This window comes from Parus major, chromosome 7 (assembly GCF_001522545.3).
Source record: "Parus major isolate Abel chromosome 7, Parus_major1.1, whole genome shotgun sequence".
NCBI classification, from domain to species: domain Eukaryota; kingdom Metazoa; phylum Chordata; class Aves; order Passeriformes; family Paridae; genus Parus; species Parus major.
Window position 1 is genome coordinate 32,188,177 of NC_031776.1, and position 20,477 is coordinate 32,208,653.

General features: G+C 42.9%; 1 protein-coding gene across 1 annotated transcript in view; it reads right to left on the reverse strand.

Moving 5' to 3' along the window:
• Positions 1 to 420: 420 nt before the first annotated feature.
• The window catches only part of NXPH2 (neurexophilin 2), a 35,264-nt gene continuing 15,207 nt past the window's right edge, over positions 421 to 20,477 (reverse strand). Inside the window, exon 2 of the mRNA XM_015634995.3 lies at positions 421 to 3,221. Coding sequence (XP_015490481.1) covers positions 2,478 to 3,221 — 744 coding nt within the window. The 3' untranslated portion in view covers positions 421 to 2,477. The remainder of the gene's footprint in view (positions 3,222 to 20,477) is intronic.

A 20,477-nucleotide genomic window follows, 5' to 3' on the forward strand; every position in this document is an offset into this window, starting at 1 on the left:
CTCAGCCAGGGAAGTGCCACAGCCAGGGAGGAGCAGAATCCAGCTCCCCTCTGGATGAGGAACTGAGCAAGGGCTGAATCAGAGCGAGCTGCCCTCTCTCCCAGCATGTTCCTGCTTGGAAATGTCCAATTTAAACTTTCCCCTTCACTTTTAATGTACCTGGTGCAATTATTAAACAGTTAATGATTGTCTTCATCACAACATGTGCTTCATTTCTCAAATATCATGGAATGCTGCTGAACCTACTCTGCCTAGGCTTGTACACAGTTCACTATAGCACACATTTAAATATCTCCCAGAAAAAAACAAATTCCAGATGGGCAAAAATGTTCAGTGAGACGTTGCTGTGCCTTAGTTTTACTTTGTGTCTTCATACATTTAACATTTAAAACCAAAAATTAAATAGGCCACAAGCAAGTGCCAGATTTAATAAACTCTCTTTATTTACATACAAATACATGTACACATATGTTCTGTATATGTACACATATTTAAGTGTATATACATACATGGTTTCCACATACTCTACAATAAATAGCATGTAGGGTTTTCTTTTAATTGCCTACAGTGCTGAGTAAAAACACATGGCAATAAAATCATGGCTTACAGCTAAGTTACAAAAGCACCAACCACTGAACTCATAGCAATAAATCCAAGCTCATGTACAGCTGGGGCGAGGACACGCTATACAGAATACAAAGTAGACCAACTTGTTGGAATTGACAGGAATAGGCAAACTAAAAAAACATCATTATAGGCCAGGAGAGACTCTGTATGAAATAAGATGAAGGAAAACATTTAGATTATTGATCAAACTAAACCACACATTTAAATTTGTCACCTAAAGAGAAAAACAAATCACCCAGTTACTCCTATATTTTTAACAGAGTAATTTTTTTTTGTGTGAGTCTTTACCAAGGAAATCAGAATTAATCTCATGAGTGAGTCCTTCCAGCTGCCATAGTCACTTGTCTGTGTGCACATCACCAGAGTATTTCAACAGTGCTTTATTTAAGCCGTGTGTAACTCCCTGAATCCTTGTTCGAGCCTGACTGGGGGCAATCAGCACCTCCTCAGCCAGCTCCTTCCACAGGCCCTGTGACATCGAGAGAGCAAATTGGCAGCAGCAGCCGATCAATCCCCAGGGAAAGCACAGGGGATGGTGCTGGAACCTGCGTGCCCAGAGCCAACCACTCCTGAGTGCAGTGGGACAACACCTGGTGAAGCACAACCACGGCTGGACCCTCCCCTGCTGTAACTGCAGTGCAGGGAGCTGGTTCTGCACTAGGGGAGAGCCTGGCTGAGTATTGGTGTTAACAGTTTCAAACCCGCTTTATGAGGTGGAGGTGCATAGATTTTCATTGTTCTCTCTCTGTCATGGCTGATACTTTGACATAAGTTGTGCAGTGCAGAGCTAAGGGAACAACTGGTGCCAAGAAGGAGAAAGCTGCTTGTTCAGGTATCATCCTTGTGCTGTGATGTGTTTTCCTTGCTGCACTTTAATGCTTGGGGACTGGATAGCAAAATAATTGCTGCCTTTGCCTGGAAGCCAGCCCCTGGTACAGTTCAGACTTCAGAGAATCACAGAATGGTTTGGGTTGGAACGAATCTTAGAAGATCATCCAGTTCCAAGCCCTCCTGCCATGGGCAGGGGAACCTTCCACTAGACCAGGTTGACTTAAACAAAGATTATCTTTTTTCCAGGTATTTACAGATTCTCTGTTGCTGCAAAACTAATACTGGGCTGTGCTTCTGTGAGAGGAATCAAACCCAGTGGTGGGCACAGGAGGAAGGAATGTACACCACACGTGCACACCTGTGGGGTCTAATAAACTAAAGCTCATTGAGGTCTAATTACATCATTGCATATCCATGGGTAGGAAGCCTGAAGGAAGAACTACTCACTCTTCACTTCAATGAACACCTACAGCTACTACAACTCATAAAAATGCAGATTTCTTTCCTTTTTTTCAAAGAATTAGCACTTCCTCTTAGTTTTTAGACTTGACTACTTGAGCCCTCTGTGTAACATTCTTCATGATATCAGTGGGAGAGCTGTTTATTTGAAGTATGAGCAGCTTTGAGGCTGCTTTGTAATTTGTTCTTTCTATTGTCACCTAAAGTTCCCAAAGGAAATAGGACCTGCTAAGTGCTGTCCAGTTCAAGTAAAAGACAACCCCTCTGCCATGGAGTTTTTTAAAAAGTGATTTTTAAGATCAACGTTCATTACAGACATAATTTTGTTTGATTTTTGCCACGTGCCTGCCTGGCAGTTCCCTTACGAATGACGAGAGAGCTAAAATGCAACGGCCTCAAATGAAAACGATTGTTACATAAACAGCTGGATTAGTTACGATACAGCACAAACACAGCTACAGTTTTTAGAGACTTTTTAACCTGATAGGAAAACATATTCTTCTCCAAAAGGTTAACGGGAATGCTCATTTTTGCAGCTGATCCCCCAGCCCCAGGCCGGGTCAGCCGGAGGACAGGTATGGTGTCTCGCTGTGGTAGTTGTAGTCGGGACAGACCTTCTGCACCAGTTTGTAATCTACGCTGTAGAAAGCGATGTAAATGCAGATGACTTTGAAGGGTTTGGAGCACAACCAGGAGACATGGCTTTGGGTCTGCTCTTGGTAGCAGATCTTGGAAGGGTCAAAGTTGCACAAGGCAGTTTTTTTAGCGCGGTCTGTTTTCTCGTACTCGATGCGGCAGTTGAAGGACTTGGACTCCTTGGTCTCCAGCGTGGACTGTGGAGATGGTTCAAACTCGACCACTTTGGAAGGTGGCACCAGGCTGACAGAAACATTCCCCAGACCCGTGGAGTTATGTCGGAAATAAACGCTGAAGGTTCCATTGCCGTGATCGACGATTTTCCCCGTGATCAGGAGGTTCAGCTTTACAGTTTTGATGTTGGAGTGGAAGTCGCCCCATCCAAACATTTTCTTGAATTTCCCAGTTTTTACTATAGGTCTGCGTTTAGTTCGAGCCAGAGATTCCTGAACCTCCGTGATGTTGGACAACCAATCCCAAAAGTTTTCTATGCTGTCTGAGTAGGATACCTGGCCGTGTTTCAGCACTGGAGATGGCTTAACAAAGAGGCGTAAAGGGTTGATGATCCTGGAATGGACCACGTTGTCCACCAGTGTCTCTGCAGCATCCTTGTCTTCCCAGTCCAGCACGTCCGCGGCTTGCACGACCCGACTGGTGTCACAGAACACCTGCTCCGAAACAGAAAGGGAGAGCAGTGTGAAGGGTGGAGACAAAGCAGCCAGGACACAGAAGGAACCATTAATATTTATTTTTATATCTGTAGGGTCTGAATCAGTCACCTGGACCACTGTAATGAGTAATTTCTACTGCCCTATGAAAGTTCAAGGATTTTACTCAAATTAGCTTATGGAAGATGCAAAAACCTCAATAGGAGCCATCCACAGGGACAAATGGATAAACCTCTGGACAGGTTGATGGCCCCATGCTCGAGATTTGTTAGATGAATATCTGACTGAGGAAAGTGGAAACCCTGAAGACTAAAGTGGCCCCTCTGCTAAAAGATGGAGTGAAACAGAACAGAAGGATTTTCCAGTCCCTTCCTTTCTCTCCCCACAACCTTCCAGCTGCTTTAGGCTTAAAATCCTGTTCTGCTGGTGTAATTGTCTCCTAAACTGTTTATTGCATATTTGTCTTTTCTGGTGTTGCTTTTTCCATTTGATCCAAACTTAGTCTGCACGTTTGTGCCCTTAGTTTGACACAGAGAACACGGCCCTATTTTGGTGTGCTGGTTTCAGCTGCTCAGCTGCCTGTGCTTAGCATGGCCCAGCCTTCCAGAAGTGCTGAGCATTCCCAGCCACACAGCACAGCTCAGTTTTAAGATCCATGACAAGGCCAAGCTGAGTCTGCAATCAGAAAGCAAAACCTCCTTCTGGTAGTGACAGAATGGCCTTAAGATTTCAGAGTCAAACACACAGGTCTCAGTAAAAGTCCAACTCAGTGCAGATACACATTTCCCAGATGTGTTCTTCCTGTTCTCTCTGGCAGAGAAGCCCTGTTGGAAATGCAGAAGAGAAGCCCTGAAATGCAGAACTTGAATGTATGATCCAGAGGTCAGATGCAAGATCTGTTTCAACAGTATAGAAATGATCATCTGACTTTTTAGCTCCTTTAAATCTTGAGTAGAAGCTTTGGAGAAAGTGTTTTTAGGGTTTGTTCTTTTTAGAACTGTCTTACACCATTGTCCTAATGTACAAAAGAAAAACTTTTTTAGCTGCAACTATTTCTACAAAATGTGTGAACAGATCAAAGAGACGCTTAAATGGGGAGAAGAAAGGACACTGTTGTCCTGCCTGTGTCCCTGGTGACAAACTGCTGCTGGCACCTGGCAAAATGCACCTCCTGCTTCATCACTGATCTGACAGTGCCAGGATCCAGGTGGTGGATCCCAGTATAACTAATGCAGGGATGGGGTTTTCACTCTCCAGCATTACGGAGTGGAAGTTTGCTTAAAGCAGCCAAAACGTGGAGCGCAGACATGGAATGTGTGGGGTGGAATTTTGTGCTTCCTGTCTCATGAGGGAAACCTCAATGCTGGGCTTGTTTTTCCCTCTGCTCCTGATCCCAAAGGGGCTCCTACACCTCTGCCTCCTCACAGGGGAGGGTTCTGTTTTTACAATATCTAGCTGTTATCTCTATAAATTGCAATTTTTCATTTCATCATCTGGCAAAGATTAGAAACTCCAAAGCCCCTAATCTTCACTGGGGCCTGTTCTGCAGCAATAGGATCCAAACCAGAGCCCAAACCCACTACCACATGTCCTTCCTGATCACCCCCAATGCAGTAATTAAGATGAAATGTGGAACAGCAGCAACATTCACAGCTTAAATGTTGAATGGTGACCATCACTATTGCTAAATCATAAAATCACAGAATGGTTTGGGTTGGAATGGATCTTAAAGATCATTCAGTTCCAAACCCCTGCCATGGGCAGGGACACCTTCCAACCTGGCCTTGGACACTTCTAGGAACCTGTTCCAGTGCCTCATCACCCTCACAGTAAAGAATTTCTTCCTAATAACCAGTCTAAACCTGCCCTCCTTCAGCTTAAGGCCATTCCACTCGTCCTATCTCTTATTTTTTACTAGAAATAAATCCATGGCTGGGTGGAAATGCAGTGGGCCAGGTGCATCTCTGCAGAAATACATTATTTCCTTCTTCAGATTAAAAGCGGGGGAAGAAAAGACAACAGTGATCACTCTCAGCCCGAGACCTTGTATGTCAACTTTCTGCCTCTATCTTATATTTTTTTATGGCTAAGCTACGAACCCGGGGAAATAGGAGATTCTAATGGAAACAGTGACAGATGCTGATCTGTACCAGGCCAAATAGCACTGCCATAATGATGCTGGGGGAAACATCACTTCTGCTGTGATGGAAAGCTCCTGGTGAAGCTCTGTCATGTTTATGTGTGGTTCTTCAGCCACTCTTAAGACTGTCACCAGCCCAGGATCAGCTGTGTGATGATGAGAACACTGGCCATCCCCACTGCCAGGGAAATCACTCCCCTGCTGCAGAGAACTGACTCTACTCTGTTCACATGAAGCAAGAAGTGCTGCACATGTTCACCCATCCCAAACCTGACCTGAGGCCTTGACAAGCACAAAAAAGAGGCTTTTCTGCCCCATTTCTAGATTGCAGCTGGGCCCAGGGGCCTGGCAGTGCTGGAATACCAGAAACTTTCCTCATTTGCATGGCTAAATGAAATGCTATTTAAAATGCTAATGACCACTCAAACCATGGGCACCTACAGCTGGCATTGCTGTTAGTAACTGAGTCAGAGGGAAAAGTGGTTGGGTATTTTAAGGTGAAATTTATGGAAAGGAAGCTGTTCAGTTCACAGGGGATTCTGGCTTTGCTGGTGTCTGCACCCAGCTCTGACTGTCCTCTGGCAAGGGCACAAGAACACCCTCAAATATCCTTCAGGGCTACTTGTCTTCTGCAATGCTTATTGAAATCCCTGCAATGGCTCTTTGGTTTTTTTCCCCTGGCCTTTTATGAGGAGATCCAGAGGACACTGAGCCATGTGCTCAGTGTATGTCTCTTCTGGGGGCTCTCACACCAGATGAGATGGCAGAGCGCTGCTTTCCCAGGAGCGCCTTCCTGAAGGCTCTGATAGGAAAAGAAGAAATATGTGGGTATAGGGTTGGGGATGGCTGAAGGGTGGGAAACATTAACACATGCTAAAGCCAGGCAGGCTTGCCACATCAATAACGTATCAGGACACAGGTATTTCAAGACCATGATGGTGAAATCACAGAATTGCACCTTGCTAGACTACTGCTACTTTTATTTATGTATGTGTTACACCAAATGAGGTTTACTCATGGGATAATGAAATGCACCCCTGAAGCTACAGTGACCTGGGTTATTTCATGTGGCAACAAAACAGCTTTCATAACACAGGAAAGTGAAATCATTGATGAATTGAATTATAAGGATGTAATACTCCTGTTTAAGGCCCAGACAACGATCCCTAGGCACTTCAGAAAGCTGTATCTTACTTGAGTATTTTTTCCTCCTCTTTCTTTAAGTATTTTGCAAGGCTGTGGGATTCTCCAGTCTTGCACAGCCTTAGTTCTTGACTCTGCTCCATCCTAGTGCTGTCTTGTTCCAGTGATTTCATTACAGGGCTGAGATTCAGGAGCTGACAGAGCTGTCAGCGCCGAGGGCTGCGGGGAAGGGACCTCATGGCTCGGGGTGGTAAATTGGTTGTGTTTTTCAAATATTCAGTAAAAAAAGAGCTTAACAAAGAACCGCCCGGTTCTGCTGAGTGCCCGCCGCAGCAGCAGGAGCGAGGGGACACTGTTCAGAGACGTGAATAATGTTTGTGCTTTTGTAATGTAAAACCTTTGTGGCGTGTAGTTTTTTTCCCTGTTTTGAATAAAGCTTTCTGCAATATAAGAGAACCCGACTCTAACACTCGCTTTTCCCAAGGCCCTTCCCTCAGTGGCTGCATTTTGCTGTTAGTGAGGAAGGGCCGATGCCTTTGTTCAGCTGTTTATTCACATTGGTTAGCAATTTCCGGGCAATAAAAAAAATCTGTATTAAAAGAATGCAGCACATGCTGGAAAAAACGACTTCCTCAGCATCTTTCAATTTCACTATAATGCATTGCTATAGTGAAAAATATTGCTGGTAGGGTATTTGAAAAATACCAGCTTAGGGAAGTTAGTGTATCCATTTAAACAGATGGCGATTGCTGGAGTTCTCCTCTGCTGCACCGGTGTTTTCCCATTCCCTCCAAACCATCAATTTCCAAAGAGAAAACACCTAATCTTTTTCCCTATTACAGAGGCTGTAAAATGGCACCCAGTTACCCTAAAATTTCCATTAGCCTGTAGAGATTTTCCAGTAAGAAACACAGTCTTGGTCCCATCCACAGCGCATCTCACTGTTTTCTTTTGCTGCGTAAATGTTGAGAACAGCTCAAATCAGTGTGGTGTGGTTTATATTTATGGGGTTTTAAACTTCAAACCTTTGGTACTTCCTGTGCCCTCCTCTAAAAGATGGTGATTGCTCTTCAAATTCTCCCCCTTCCATGCACGATCCTGACCAAGACAGAGCAGCACAGGGTTAAATAACATTCCCTGGGAGCTATTTTTGAGAAATGAGCTGACACTGATGAGACACTGGTATCAGCAAATGCTCTATTTTCTCTATTTGCCCAAATTTGGGTTCATTTGGAACTCACTCTGGTGCCTTTCTCTGTAGGCAAGGCACTAAATAAAAGCAGGTGTCCCCATGCAAGAGTTAATAGTTCTGGTGCTTTGGGAATTTTATCCAGGTTATTCATCAATCACCAGCAATCATTCCTTTAGCTTCACCCCTGCCAGGAATCATTTAAAAACTCTTGGCAATTAGCTGAAATGAATTGGTCTGTTGGAATAAACAGCTCTGAAGCACCATTCTGCTGCTCACTGGAAGCTTTTTATCCCACTGCTGGAGAGGAGGGCTACCACCATCCCTCCATCCCCCAGTTTCACCAGTGAAAAACTCATACTGGGGGAGGATTCCAGTGGTCTCCTCACTCTATGCTGCTTCCATGCCCAAGTGTCCCACGGGTTTACACTCGTGTCCCCTCTGCAGCAGGACAGGGCACCTCTCAGGGTTCCCTGTGCTGATTTTGGAGCCTCACAGGCTGAGATAATGTGGCCCCATCGAGTGACTGCACAAAAGCCCCAGTTTGAAGGGGGGTGTGTGGCAGGGAAGAGAAATAACTCTGCTTTATCGGTTTGAAAATTCAGTGATTTCAACACATTTATCAAATTTTAAATAATTTATGTCTTGACAGGGCTTATCAATTTTGCAAAGCACACACATTAACCAGATACAATGATCTCATATTAGCTTTTTCAGCATCTTACACTGGAGCCCAGAAATATTAATAAAAACTCAGCCCATCATCAATTAAATGGAAAAAACCATAAAATTGTGTTCCATTATAGTATTTTAGTCTTTTTTTCCCCCCAAGAAAATGATGACAGGCTCTAATAATTCATCACAACAAGCTGATCTTGAACTTTACTGATTATTAAATTTTTTTTTCAAAGACAGAGGCTGTGGAGGGTTTTATGGCTGTGGATGTGACTGCTGTCAGGAATGCTGCGAGGAATTTGGGAGTTAAGCAACATCTTTCAGCAGGACTGTGTAAGAGTGCCACATTTGTTCCATCCAGTCACAGCATTATTTTTCAGGATGCTGTGGAACTGCTTTGCAATGAAGCCAAAAGACCGAGCTGGATGTGTCTTGGAGCAATCTGGTCTGGTGAAATGTGTTCCTGCCCATCCATGGCTTGGGGTTGGAATGAGGGGAGCTTTAAGATCCCTTCCAACCCAAACCCTTCTGTGATTCTACCAAGCACTGAGCTGCTGGTGGGGTGGTGGGATGTGAATATCCAGAAGAGAGGCTGAACCCTGTAACTGAGGATGCCCTCACTCCTCAGGCACCCAAATTGTCTTTCTAGGTTCTACAGCCTCCTCCCTGCTCAACTGTAAGTAAATGAACACTAGCAGGTTCTTGTACCTGTTTTTGTCTCTTCTGGGGGCAATGATTAACTCTTCTGAACATTTCTTGTGCAAAGATGAAATTAAGCCACAGATTCAGAGTTCATTTGTTTGATTTGTTTCATTTTGAACTGGATGATACAGAGGGACTGTGGGGTTCAGCGTGCCAAATCCAGAAAGATATCCATTATGGGAGTCAGGGGTGCTGATCTCTAGCTGGACAGTGGCAGAGTACTCAGACTTCTCAAAGTCCCCCAGACAAGTTAGGAAGCTTACAATTCAGAAATCTTTAAATGCTATTGCAACTTTCTTTCACTCAGGGAAGGTAGTCAGAAATCCCCTGTTCAATAACTAACAGAACTGGATTATTTTAACAATTTTACCCAAACTTGTATAGTTAAAAATAAAATAAGAAGATGCATCAGCAGAAAAGAAAACCTCCAGGATTGAACCTTGCAGTCCATTACATCTTCTGCTTGTAAACAGAATCAATGGATCATTAAGGCAGGAAAAGACCTCTGAGATAACTGAGTACAACCTGTGACTGAACACCACCATTTCCATCAGACCATGGCACTGAGTGCCACATCCAGGTTTCCCTAAACACTTCCAAGGATGGTAACTCCACCATCTCCCTGGGCAACCTATTCCAGTGTCTAATCACCATTTCTGTGAAGAAATTCCCCTAATGTCCAACCTAAACCTCCCCTGGCACAGCTAATAACATGATCTCTTGTCCTGTTGCTGGTTTCCTGGGAGCAGAGCCCAGAGCCTCCTTTATTCCAGGCTGAGCCCCCTGAGCTCCCTCAGCTGCTCCTGGTGCTCCAGATCTTTCCCCCAGCTCCGTTCCCTTCTCTGGATATGCTTCAACTCTTCACTATCCTTCCTGAATTGAGGGGCCCAGAACTGGACACAGCACTTGAGGTGTGGCCAGGGGCAGAATCAATGCCCTGGTCCTGCTGGCCACACCATTCCTGACACAGGCCAGGTGCCATTGGCCTTCTTGGCCACCTGGCCACACCTGGGCTCACCTTCAGCCAGATAGGGCCACTGAAAGGGGATTTGCCATTCCTCCTCAAACCATCTGAGGGAGAAAGATCTCTGTCTACACCTGCATCCACCTAAAGGCCAGCAAAGGTAGAGGTAGAAATCTTTAGTTTAACAAGAATATGAGATAGATAACATCCAAACAACCCACAGACAAAAATACAAATCTAAAAGGGATATGCTGGGAGAAATTTCCAATCCCAGATACAATTTCATTGCATGTTTTTTAAACAGAATTGACAGTTCAAACTCAATGCCATATTTTACAGGGAAAAAACTCCCATTTTAAAATTCTCCAATTTGTGCAAGCAATCAAAATACTATTTTACTAAAACACCACTTCAGTAAAGAAACAAAACTGGGAGGAAGAAGCAGCAGAAGAAAAGAGTGAAAATTAAAAATAAAGCCTGCAAAGATTTCCTATTTCAAAACTGTGCCTTTTCACAACCCTGACAAGTAGTTTTAGGTTATCTGAAGTGTTCCCTCCAGCCACAATCGGATAAATTGCTTAGAGCATAGATTGCTTTTAAATTATATCCATGCATTGAATTGATCTACCTTTTTGCTGAGAGAACAGAAAATTTGTTCTGAGAAATGTTTCTTGCCAAATATGCGAACCAATTCTCTTCTTGAAGACTTTGACTCTTTGGGTTCCCCTCCCACTGCCTTAAATCTAAATTAAAGATCTTTGAGATAAAAATTAGGTCTTTTTGTATGTTTGGGAGCAACTTTTAAAATTTTTTCTTAGATATCACTAAGTAGTTTTAGTTCTTTGCTGTATATGAGGCATTCTGAAAGGGCGGGGAAGTAACAGAAATTTAAACCCTTCTGTGAAGAATCTGAAAAAGTCTTGTATAAAAATATCAAAATGAGATACAATAGATACAGAAAACTTAGATTATTATTATTATATTAGCACCAAATAACCCACACTGATTCTCAAGTGGCTTTTTCAGTCACTCCATCCATTTTCTTGAAATTCAGGCTGAATTCTCACAATGTAGTTTGCACTGAGCTGGTCCAATGGACATATTTAGTGTCTTATGGTACTGAGATGTGCTTTTAGGGTGGAGATCTGGCATTTAGCTACTTTTAGCAGACATTTAGAAGACAATCCTATTCACCTGGAAATCCTGTGAGATGTGCCAGGTGTTTTCAATCTAAACTGAAAATGTCCTGCTTTGCAGGTGCAGCTCATGGAGTCATTTAGGTTGGAAAAGACTGTAAAAAACATCCAGTCTAACCACTGATCCGGCACTGCCAAGTCCCACTAAACCCTCTCCCTGAAAACCACAGCAGCTCGCAGGAGCAAACCCCAGCCCAGCCTCCTGTTCCCACAAAGGGAAGCAGGGATGCTCAGCCCCTCTGCCAAGCCGGCACCTGCCGACCAGCCAGCCGTCTGCTGAACTTTACAGTTAATAATCTCCCCTCCTGCTTATTTCCTTAATGCCTGGGAGATTTCGCTTTACGTTTGCCGGGATCAGTTCATTAAAATACTAATTTCAAGCGGTAATTATCTGTGTGTGAGCGCTGCCGGTGGAACCGGTGCTAGCGCTGATACGCTCTCAGCTGCAGGAGACTTCCCAGATGCTCGGGTCCCTGGAAGCTCTGGGCAGGAGTCACCGTGGTGCTCAGCTGAAGCCTGGCTTTCAAAGATTTCTAGGGGAAAAATCAGTTTTAAAGAAATCTGTTTTAAGAATTACAGTTAAGCATGAAGGCTGTTTTGTGTGGCAGGGAAAGTGCATGAACAGAAAACTGCTGTATCTGTTTGAAATGAACCTGACTTTACTGAAGTTGTCATGAGATTTTTTTCCATGCCTTGTAAAGTTTAAATTAAAAATCAATTATGGAAGAGCCCTTCATCTCCTCTCTGGAATTGTTTCATGTTTGGATGTGAACTCGGAGACCCCGATGACCTCCCTGTGCTAAATGCGACACAGCAAAGGCTGGTTTTCTCTCTTCCCACTCATGTGCAGTTATTCAATTTTTTACTGCATTATGAAGAGGAGAGTTTTAATAATCAAACCAGATTAAAAGAATGAAAGGATGCTCCTACGAGTTAGAAACAGAGAGAAGCTGTGCATTTCTAGCAGATTTCAAGCTCTGTATTATTGCAACGCGTAAGAGATGATTAACAAAGAAAAATATTACAGTTATCTACTTCCTTTGAGAGCTTAACTAATGAACCTCTACCAGCTGCTCTAGAAAAATCAGTAACACTATCACTATCAATTTCAAGACAAAGCACAGCTGACAGATGCTTGAAGTGATAAATCAGGCTGCTCAAGGATTAAAATAACAAGCCCCAAATGGCCTTTAAAAGACAAAGGTGCTGCAGTGAACTATTTTCAGCCACTTTGGATCCTGTCAAAAGTTAGATCACTGATACAATTATCTTGCAAAACAGTAATGACCAAAGTAATATGTTATGAAAAATCTAACAATGGTGATACTTGAGCCAGGATTTTGAAAAGAACGCGTTTGATAGTCATTTGTGCTTTTAATGGCAGAACTGAGAATGCTGTGCTTCCCTGAATGCTTCTTCTGGGAATGAGTGATGAAAAGTGAGCACTGGGCTGCAGCATTAAATGTAACTGAATTGCATTCTTGTACATTTTAATTAATCTTTTTTAAAAGCAAGAAGTTACATTTTAATAGGCAATGAACACCATTATTTAAATCAAGCATAAGATTTTTGTGTTGCTTCACTGCAGACTGCATTTCCTAACAACCTGCCGGTTATGTGATGGAGATAAAGATCCCATTCCTGGAGAACAGCTTCCAAACTCCACTGCCTTTCATGGGAGACAACTGTAGCTAGGGGAGAGTGAACAGAAACGAATCCCAAGTTTCTGGGCTTTGCCCCAGCTGTCACAGTTTAGTGCATCTTGTCAGAGCGTGCACTTTTCCTAACCCTCAGCTGCATTAGGAAGGAAATACTGTTTAAAGCTTTAAAATGTGTTTTTCTGGCACCACTCTTGGGCTCAGGCAGGGTCACCACAGAGCTCAGTGTGGAAAGCTCCCAGTGGAAAAGAGCTGCCCTAAGTGCTTTTGGCACTGATGTCTCAGGAAAGCAGTGGTCACCCCAAGCTCCTTCTACAGAACCAGTTAACTGGCCTTATCCAGTGAATTCTTCCCAAATCCTCCTGCTGTTTGAAGGAAGTGTGTGGATGTATCCAAGAGTCCATCAGCTTGCCAGGGACAGGGGAGATTGACTAATATTCTCAGGTTAAAAGCTCTCTTCCAGAGAACACTTTTATTGTTTTCTTCAGGGATGATGTTTCTTCCTGGAAACCCTGCTGCCCACGTGCGCTGCCATTAATGCACCCTGAGCAGCACGGTCAGACCCAAGCTCTCGGGGCTGCTCAGTGCATCCACGGCATCTCCCTAACGAAAATATTCCTGCTTCAAGGCTTTGTGACAGAAACACGTGGGAAGTGCAGGAGCAGGTGGGACTGGTACTGGCACGGAGGCACAGGGGGACCCACTGCCGCTCAAATGTTGTGAACCAGGCAGCCACGCGGCCAAGATTGCTTTGGAAATGCAGCCCAGAGATGTGAGGGTCACACACTGGGGAGAAGCTCCTCCACTGACATCTCCTCAGTAAGACGGAGGCCCAGGAAAAGCCTGGTGGTGAGCACCACCCCAGGACTGCACCAAAACCTGTCCCTTGCTGAGCAAGCCCGTTCTCACTGCCTTTCCCCACTTACTCAGACAACAGCACAGGTTTGGGATGAAGGCCAGGCTGAGGGTTGTCCTCCTCCCCACCATGCAGCCAGTGTGGAGCTGCCTGTCCCTACGCCTGCTCACAGCTTGTGTCCTCCCTGCTGAATGTGTGGAAGGCCACAGCAGTTTTCTAAATTAAATTAAAATTCTTTTTTCCTTTTCAAAGCACTTAGCTTGAGGTAGCACATGGGGGCACTTGGAGGTGTTTCACTGCTGCCTACACACACACATGCATGCTGCTTTCCTAAATGAATTACTCTCTTAAAGAAGAGAAAATCACTGACTGAGGCTGCCTGATTATTAAGTTTTAAGGTGAAACAATATTAGCTTTTGCCTGGCATGAGTCAGCCACGCCTGCAGTCATTGTGCTCTTCATAATGGTGTACTAACAGTGACTTCATACTGTAAGGTCCTATTGAAACCAAATTTTAATCCCTTTTAATTTATTCAGCCATTTTGTGTGTCCCCAAGAATAGGAAAATCAGAATTCCTTTTTGGAAAAATCAAAATGACAGGTTTAAGACACTTTGAAAATGACAAGGTTCAAATCTGAAATCCAGTCATCATGTAAGTTTTAACAGAGCTTAATTAGAAGTTGGTCAGTCATCTGCCCTGATATAATAAATCCATGACTTGTGTTTAACAAAGGGAGATGAGTTTGACACCTAGATCGCCAGGAAGAATGTCACAACATGTGCCTGGTTTATTCCCTTGCAGGAATTTACCAAGATAATTAATATCTAAATCTTTGTAAATGCACTGTAAGAACAGAAAGAGGATCTGAAGACAGAAAGGCTTAGATCAGATGAAAATGTTACATTCTTGCACAATAGGAGTTAATACAAATTGCTGTCATTTGCATGCAAAAATACAATTTCAAACCTATTTGCTCCACATCTGTATCAAACAAGAAGGGAGCATATTCAACACATCTTTACATTTTCCAATCTTTCTTTTACTCTGAATTACAGTGCACATAAACCCAAGTGTTAATTTGGTCTCATTTCACTATGCATTTAATGTATTCCAATTGGCATATAAAGAATAACATTTCCAGGTTGTGTAAAAGAACTGTACTAGCAGGGTGCTTGCAGTTGGTGAAACAAGCCCTGACAGCAGATAAATCCAGGAGGGCTGAGGATGAGGGGACTGGCACTTTAGCATGTGGCTTTTAAGGCACATGTGTCTGAAACATCCCCCCAAAAATGTACAATCCTAGAAACAGAGTAGGGGGAAGTGTTCTCTTCGGAGGTACACCAGTGGTGTTTCATAGGAAAAGCTTTATAAAAGCATAACCTGAAATAATCTCTCCTGTGTTAACACAAATAATGAAAACTGGAATGCAAATATCAGTGGATCAGTGGATCCAGCCAGCTGGATCCCAAACCTGCAAAAACCCCAAAGGCCTGAACCTTTCAGTTTAGATAAGCTCTCAGTGAGAAATCTCAGCTCTGTTGGCTTGTCTGTCTTCACTTAAAACAGAACTTTTTTTCCCCCTCTTCAAAAGTTTAGATAATCACAGAATCACAGAATGGTTTGGATTGCAAGGGATCTTAAAGATCATTCTGTTCCAACCCTCAGCCATGGGCAGGGTCACCTTCAGCCAGGAAGGTCCCATGGATACTCCTATCCATGTTCCCCTAACAACCCCTTTGACTTTTCCCTACTCCAGGACTTGACCATCCAAGGTAACAAAACCAAAGTGCTCCATAAACACCTCCGTTTTCAGATTTCTTTTGGAGTTACTCTTTTTTGAGATGACTGCAGTCTTGACTTCCCTGGCAAATAATGAATTTGCTTCCAAAATGGAATTTGCTAATTTAAGATATACTCTGAAAATTACCAATTTCCAGTAGTCAGTTCTCACTACTATTTAAAAAGTTGAATAAATCAGTTCAGAAGGACCCAAAATTGCTAATAAGACTTATAGTTACTGCTTAATTCACACGCTGACTGAACAGGACAAAGTGAGGTATTTTTCATTAAATTGTCAAATTCTGAGTCTGTGTAAGAAACTAAGCACTGGTCATGAATAGGTTTGGGAGTGAGTGTCAGCAAGTGCCCTGAGTAATCTCAAACCCCACCATTCTGGGGCTAGGAAGAGCAGGTTTTTAGAACAAGAGATGTGAGATGTGAGCTGATAAAGGGAGGCTACAAGAACTGGTGATGTGTAAGTGATGCCAGGCTTCCAAAGTCACGCAATCCTTCTTGTTCCTAATGCGTGTTTCCCCACAGATTGTGGAGATCAAAGAAGGAAACAAATCTAAATGTAACTGCCTAGACCAAAGCTGGTAATAAGTGTATGACAGACATAAAAGCAACTCCGCTGTAAATGTTTTAAACTGTCTCCTGTGAATACAAAAGGTGGTTCTAACAGGGACAGGAAGTAATTCCCTGTATTAAAATTTAATATGTTGCCCTATGTGATCAATTACAAAGCTATAAATATGTATGTGCGTGACTGAATCAGTAATAAAAATGTGATTTTATAAGTCTCTGAGTCTCCATGATCAGGCCAATAAACTTGTTACATCAAATTACATTGCAGCTTCTGATACCTACAGGAGTGCCAGTTCTCGTGATGAACCATTTCAGGAAGGGCTTGTTTTCCTGTCCTACCTGCCTGTGATGGTGCAGGGATAAAGACAAATGGAGCACAGCCCTGTGCCACTTCCCTGTGTGCCTTTGGTACAAACCAAATCTGGACTAGTCACAACCATCAAATTTACCAGACTATATGCAAGGTAGTCTGCTATTGATTTTGCCTCAGAAACTGGTAAATAAATTTGGTTTCCCCATTCTTCAGAGCTGGGTTTGAGGCTGGGAACCTTCTAGCTCCTGTTTGAGGCACAGCAGCTTCTCCTGTCCACGAGCCATGCATGGAGGAGAGCAGGATAGCTGCACTCAGCGATGCTATCAGGATGGCTATCACCCACCTTCAGGGAACAAGGAGCTTGATTATGTTACTTCACTGAACAGAGGTAGTATTTCCACATCATGCTCCAGAAAAGAAGGATCTCAGCAGATCTCTGTCCAGCCAGCAAAGTGCAACACCTCGTTAGTGCAGACAAAATGTATGTCCTGTAAGATAAGCTCTGGTTCAACTTTGCTCAAATTTCTGCAAAAATTCTGACAGCTGAATATGGATCAAAATTCCCAAAAACTTCTGATGTGCAGTTCATTGCTGCTCAATACTTGGAAGGAGATGTCTTCTCTGGAGTGCCAACAACATAATTCTCTTGGCTGCTTTTCTCCATTTCAGTCAATACATGGGATAAACTGGCTGGAGGGAGAGGAAGGGTCACTACACTCCCGGTTTGCTCCTCTTTCTGGTTTGGGATGCTGCTTCCCTGGCCTTGTAGCCAGGCTGTGATGCCCCCACCACTGTGTGGAAGTACTAAAAGGTCAGATCAGTTCTGTTGTTCTACGTTTAGAGATGTACCTGACTTCCTGTACATTAAGTCCAAAGTTAATGCACTATACATGGGTCAATTTTTGTAAAATAGTCTTGCATTTTGCACGACTGATGAGGAGAATATTCCTTACCACAAGTCAAACCCATGCAGACACCCAGGAGTTTCAGAAGGAGGTAACAGGGAAGCACGATGGCTGCAGGTTTAACTTCTGTCTGATAGCTACAGGCTAGGAACATGCAAATAACTGAGAGGTGTGATTGTGGCAAAAGTGAATTGTAGCACTGGCTTGTCCTGAGAGAATATCCTCTGTTGCAGAGAATGGCAAACCACCTATGCTTTTAATGATTTATAGTATGTGGTAAGTGAATGAACAAGATACCTGCTATTTTTATTGCTCTACCCATGTCCTCAACTGAGCATTTCTTATTTCTTTTATCCTGTGACTAATATCACAATTAAAGTTTGGTATATGGTCTGAGAATTGATAACAAGCCTTCTCAGCTGTTCTGCACAAAATGCTTCTTACAGAACTATTCCTTTCCCAATTTCCTTCATGTGTACATTGTTTACAGAGCAAAAAACCAGAGGGAATCAAATCACACAACCTACAAAAAGAGTGAAAAGCAAGGCCTTACTTGCTCCCAGTAGTGAAGAAATGTAGTGTTAAGGCTTTAAACTCATTTCCAATTTTCTGTGTTCTACCATGGTCTCTAAACAGCGCATTATCTCGCACACCAGATGTGCAGCTGTATCTAGGAACTACAGGGTGCGATAAGTATGGAATTTCAGCCCTATTTCTCCTTTTATGTTTTAAGTCAAATCCTTATTCTGATTTTAATTTCGTTTTTTTCTTGGTTTTTTTTTCTGTGTGCTTTGTGGGGTGTGAGAGAAGTGGGGAGTTCGCTGTTCAATTAGAAATGGAAAAAGGAAATCATGAAGGACACAGAGTATTTTAACAGCACAAAAGAAATCAACATCCACACCTCTAGTTTCATTTAAATTTGTGTAAAATTAGAGTATAGAAACAACTTAATAAACACTTAAGTGGAATTTGCCCACATGTCAGCAATCTCTTGGCTGCATCTGGAACTGAAAGAAAATGGAGAGATCTTGAAAGTTATTTGAAGCACTGTTCAAACGCTGAACTGTTCAAGTGCTATTCTGAAAATACTACTTGGATATTAAGTAATTTGAACACATTACAATAAATGTTACTCTTATGTTACACGGAGGTTTATTTTTATTCTTAAAACAAAAATAATAACCATAATTATGATAATAATAATAATAGTACTATTCTGTCTCAGGTGGGAGGTGGTGACCGAATGAAGGAGTCAAATGGTGTTGCAAATGCCTGTTTTTTATGTACGAGTAGCCATCCTGGAAAGAGAGGACATAAAACTCTGCACCAGGATTAATATAAAACCTGGATCCAGCATGCTAATTTTCTGGGATCCTAATAGTATTTGGGAGCTGGAAAGTGGAATATCAGCTCAAGAGAAAAGAGAAGCCACAGAGGGAGAAAACGAGTTTTATTCCTCAAGGCACATTTTTGTGCCTTGCTGTTTCTCCAGGAAGGCTCCTGAGCCTGCCAGGAATCATGGGGCACTCCTTGGATTCCAAGGAAGGTTTCTGTGGGCTTTGACAACACCTGAACACCAGCATGGTGCTGTTGTTCCCTGGCTGGGAGCACGGTTTCTGTGGAAGCTGACAAGGATTGGTTCCTCACACGATCAAATGGCTGCTCACCTCTAAAGGAGCCGAGCCTGATGTGCAGTACTTGTAGTCATCCACAAACAAATGAGCTAATTAAATTTTTTATTTTTTATTTTTTTTTGTGCTCTGGTATACTACATAGTCCAATTAATTTGCTAAGCAAATCATCTTGAAATAAATCAACCATATTGTTACATAATTCTTTTTAACAAACAGAGACATCATTATATGAACTGGGTTCTAAGGGTGCCAGATGCTCCTAAACAGGGAGTCTAATTTATTTCATTGACTTTAAGAAGCAACCCATTCATGTGTATGTAGCTTTTGTCATCCAAAATGCTAATTCTTGTCTGAGTTTAAATTAGATTTCTGTCTTTCTCATCCATAAATGAGAGCACAGAAAAGCTAAATATGGACCCTCTTTAATTCCCTGTCATACAATCACATAAAAATCTTGTCCCAAAACACTGAATAAATGTCCTTTTAAACAAAGCTAATAGGATTAGAGGCCAAAACCACTTCTCAAAGATATTGTACCCAAGATGAGGAAAAAACATTTGATCTCTGAAAACAAAGGTTTTGCTGAAGAAAGAGCACTTGCTGGAAGGTCAGCAACGCATAATGGGAAAAATGGGATGGACTGGGCTCCTGGGCAGCCCATGGTGCTGCCCAGTAATTACATTCAACCTTAGAACAGAGCAGAGCAGCCTGGCAGAGGGCTCAGAGGCCCTGGCAGACTGGGAAACTTTGTTCCCTCTGTAAAAAAAAGAAAAAAACAGATTATGTGCTTTCGATTTGATTAAGGTTTCAAGGATACTATTAAGGGAGATGGGCAGCAGAGATGTTCCCTTCCAACACTGCCAGTGACGCAGGCTCCTCCAGAGGAGAGCCTGCGTCACACATGAATGCACACATCTAACCCTGCAATCAAGCAAGCCTCTTTTTATCTTTTTGCCCTTGGTTAATGCTTCTTTTTCTCCCAAAGAGAAGATTATAGGGAACAAAAAAAATGTGTTGGTTGTTTTTATTGATGCATTCGTTGGAGGGTTGAGTGACTCACGCAGAAGTCAAGGTAAGCAAAGCAGCTTTGGTTGGCAGCTCTCTCCTAACCCACCTCCGAGGGTTTCCTGAAGAAATCGCTCTGGACCATTAATAACCTGCACCCTCAGAGATGCACAACAGCTGAGGAGAAAGAAATGGGCATTACTGAATATTTTCTGTACACCTGTACCTACCATTCTGACTTGTTCCTGTTTATTTTGGACCACAACAAAACAGACTTGCTTTGTATTTTCACTTGGCCAGTGATGATTGAAAGTGATTTCTCTGGATAAAAGCTGAAGAAAAAACCCCCGTGGTTTCCATTTGGACATTAGAAGGTTGATGTGTTTTGCTGTCACATTCTATTTTTAAATGCATGACACTGCACAGGTGTTCAGACTCTAAATCCTCAGCGAAATCTGTCATCTCTCTGCAGCTTGTCACTACATCAGCTCTCAGACTGAGGGGAGAATG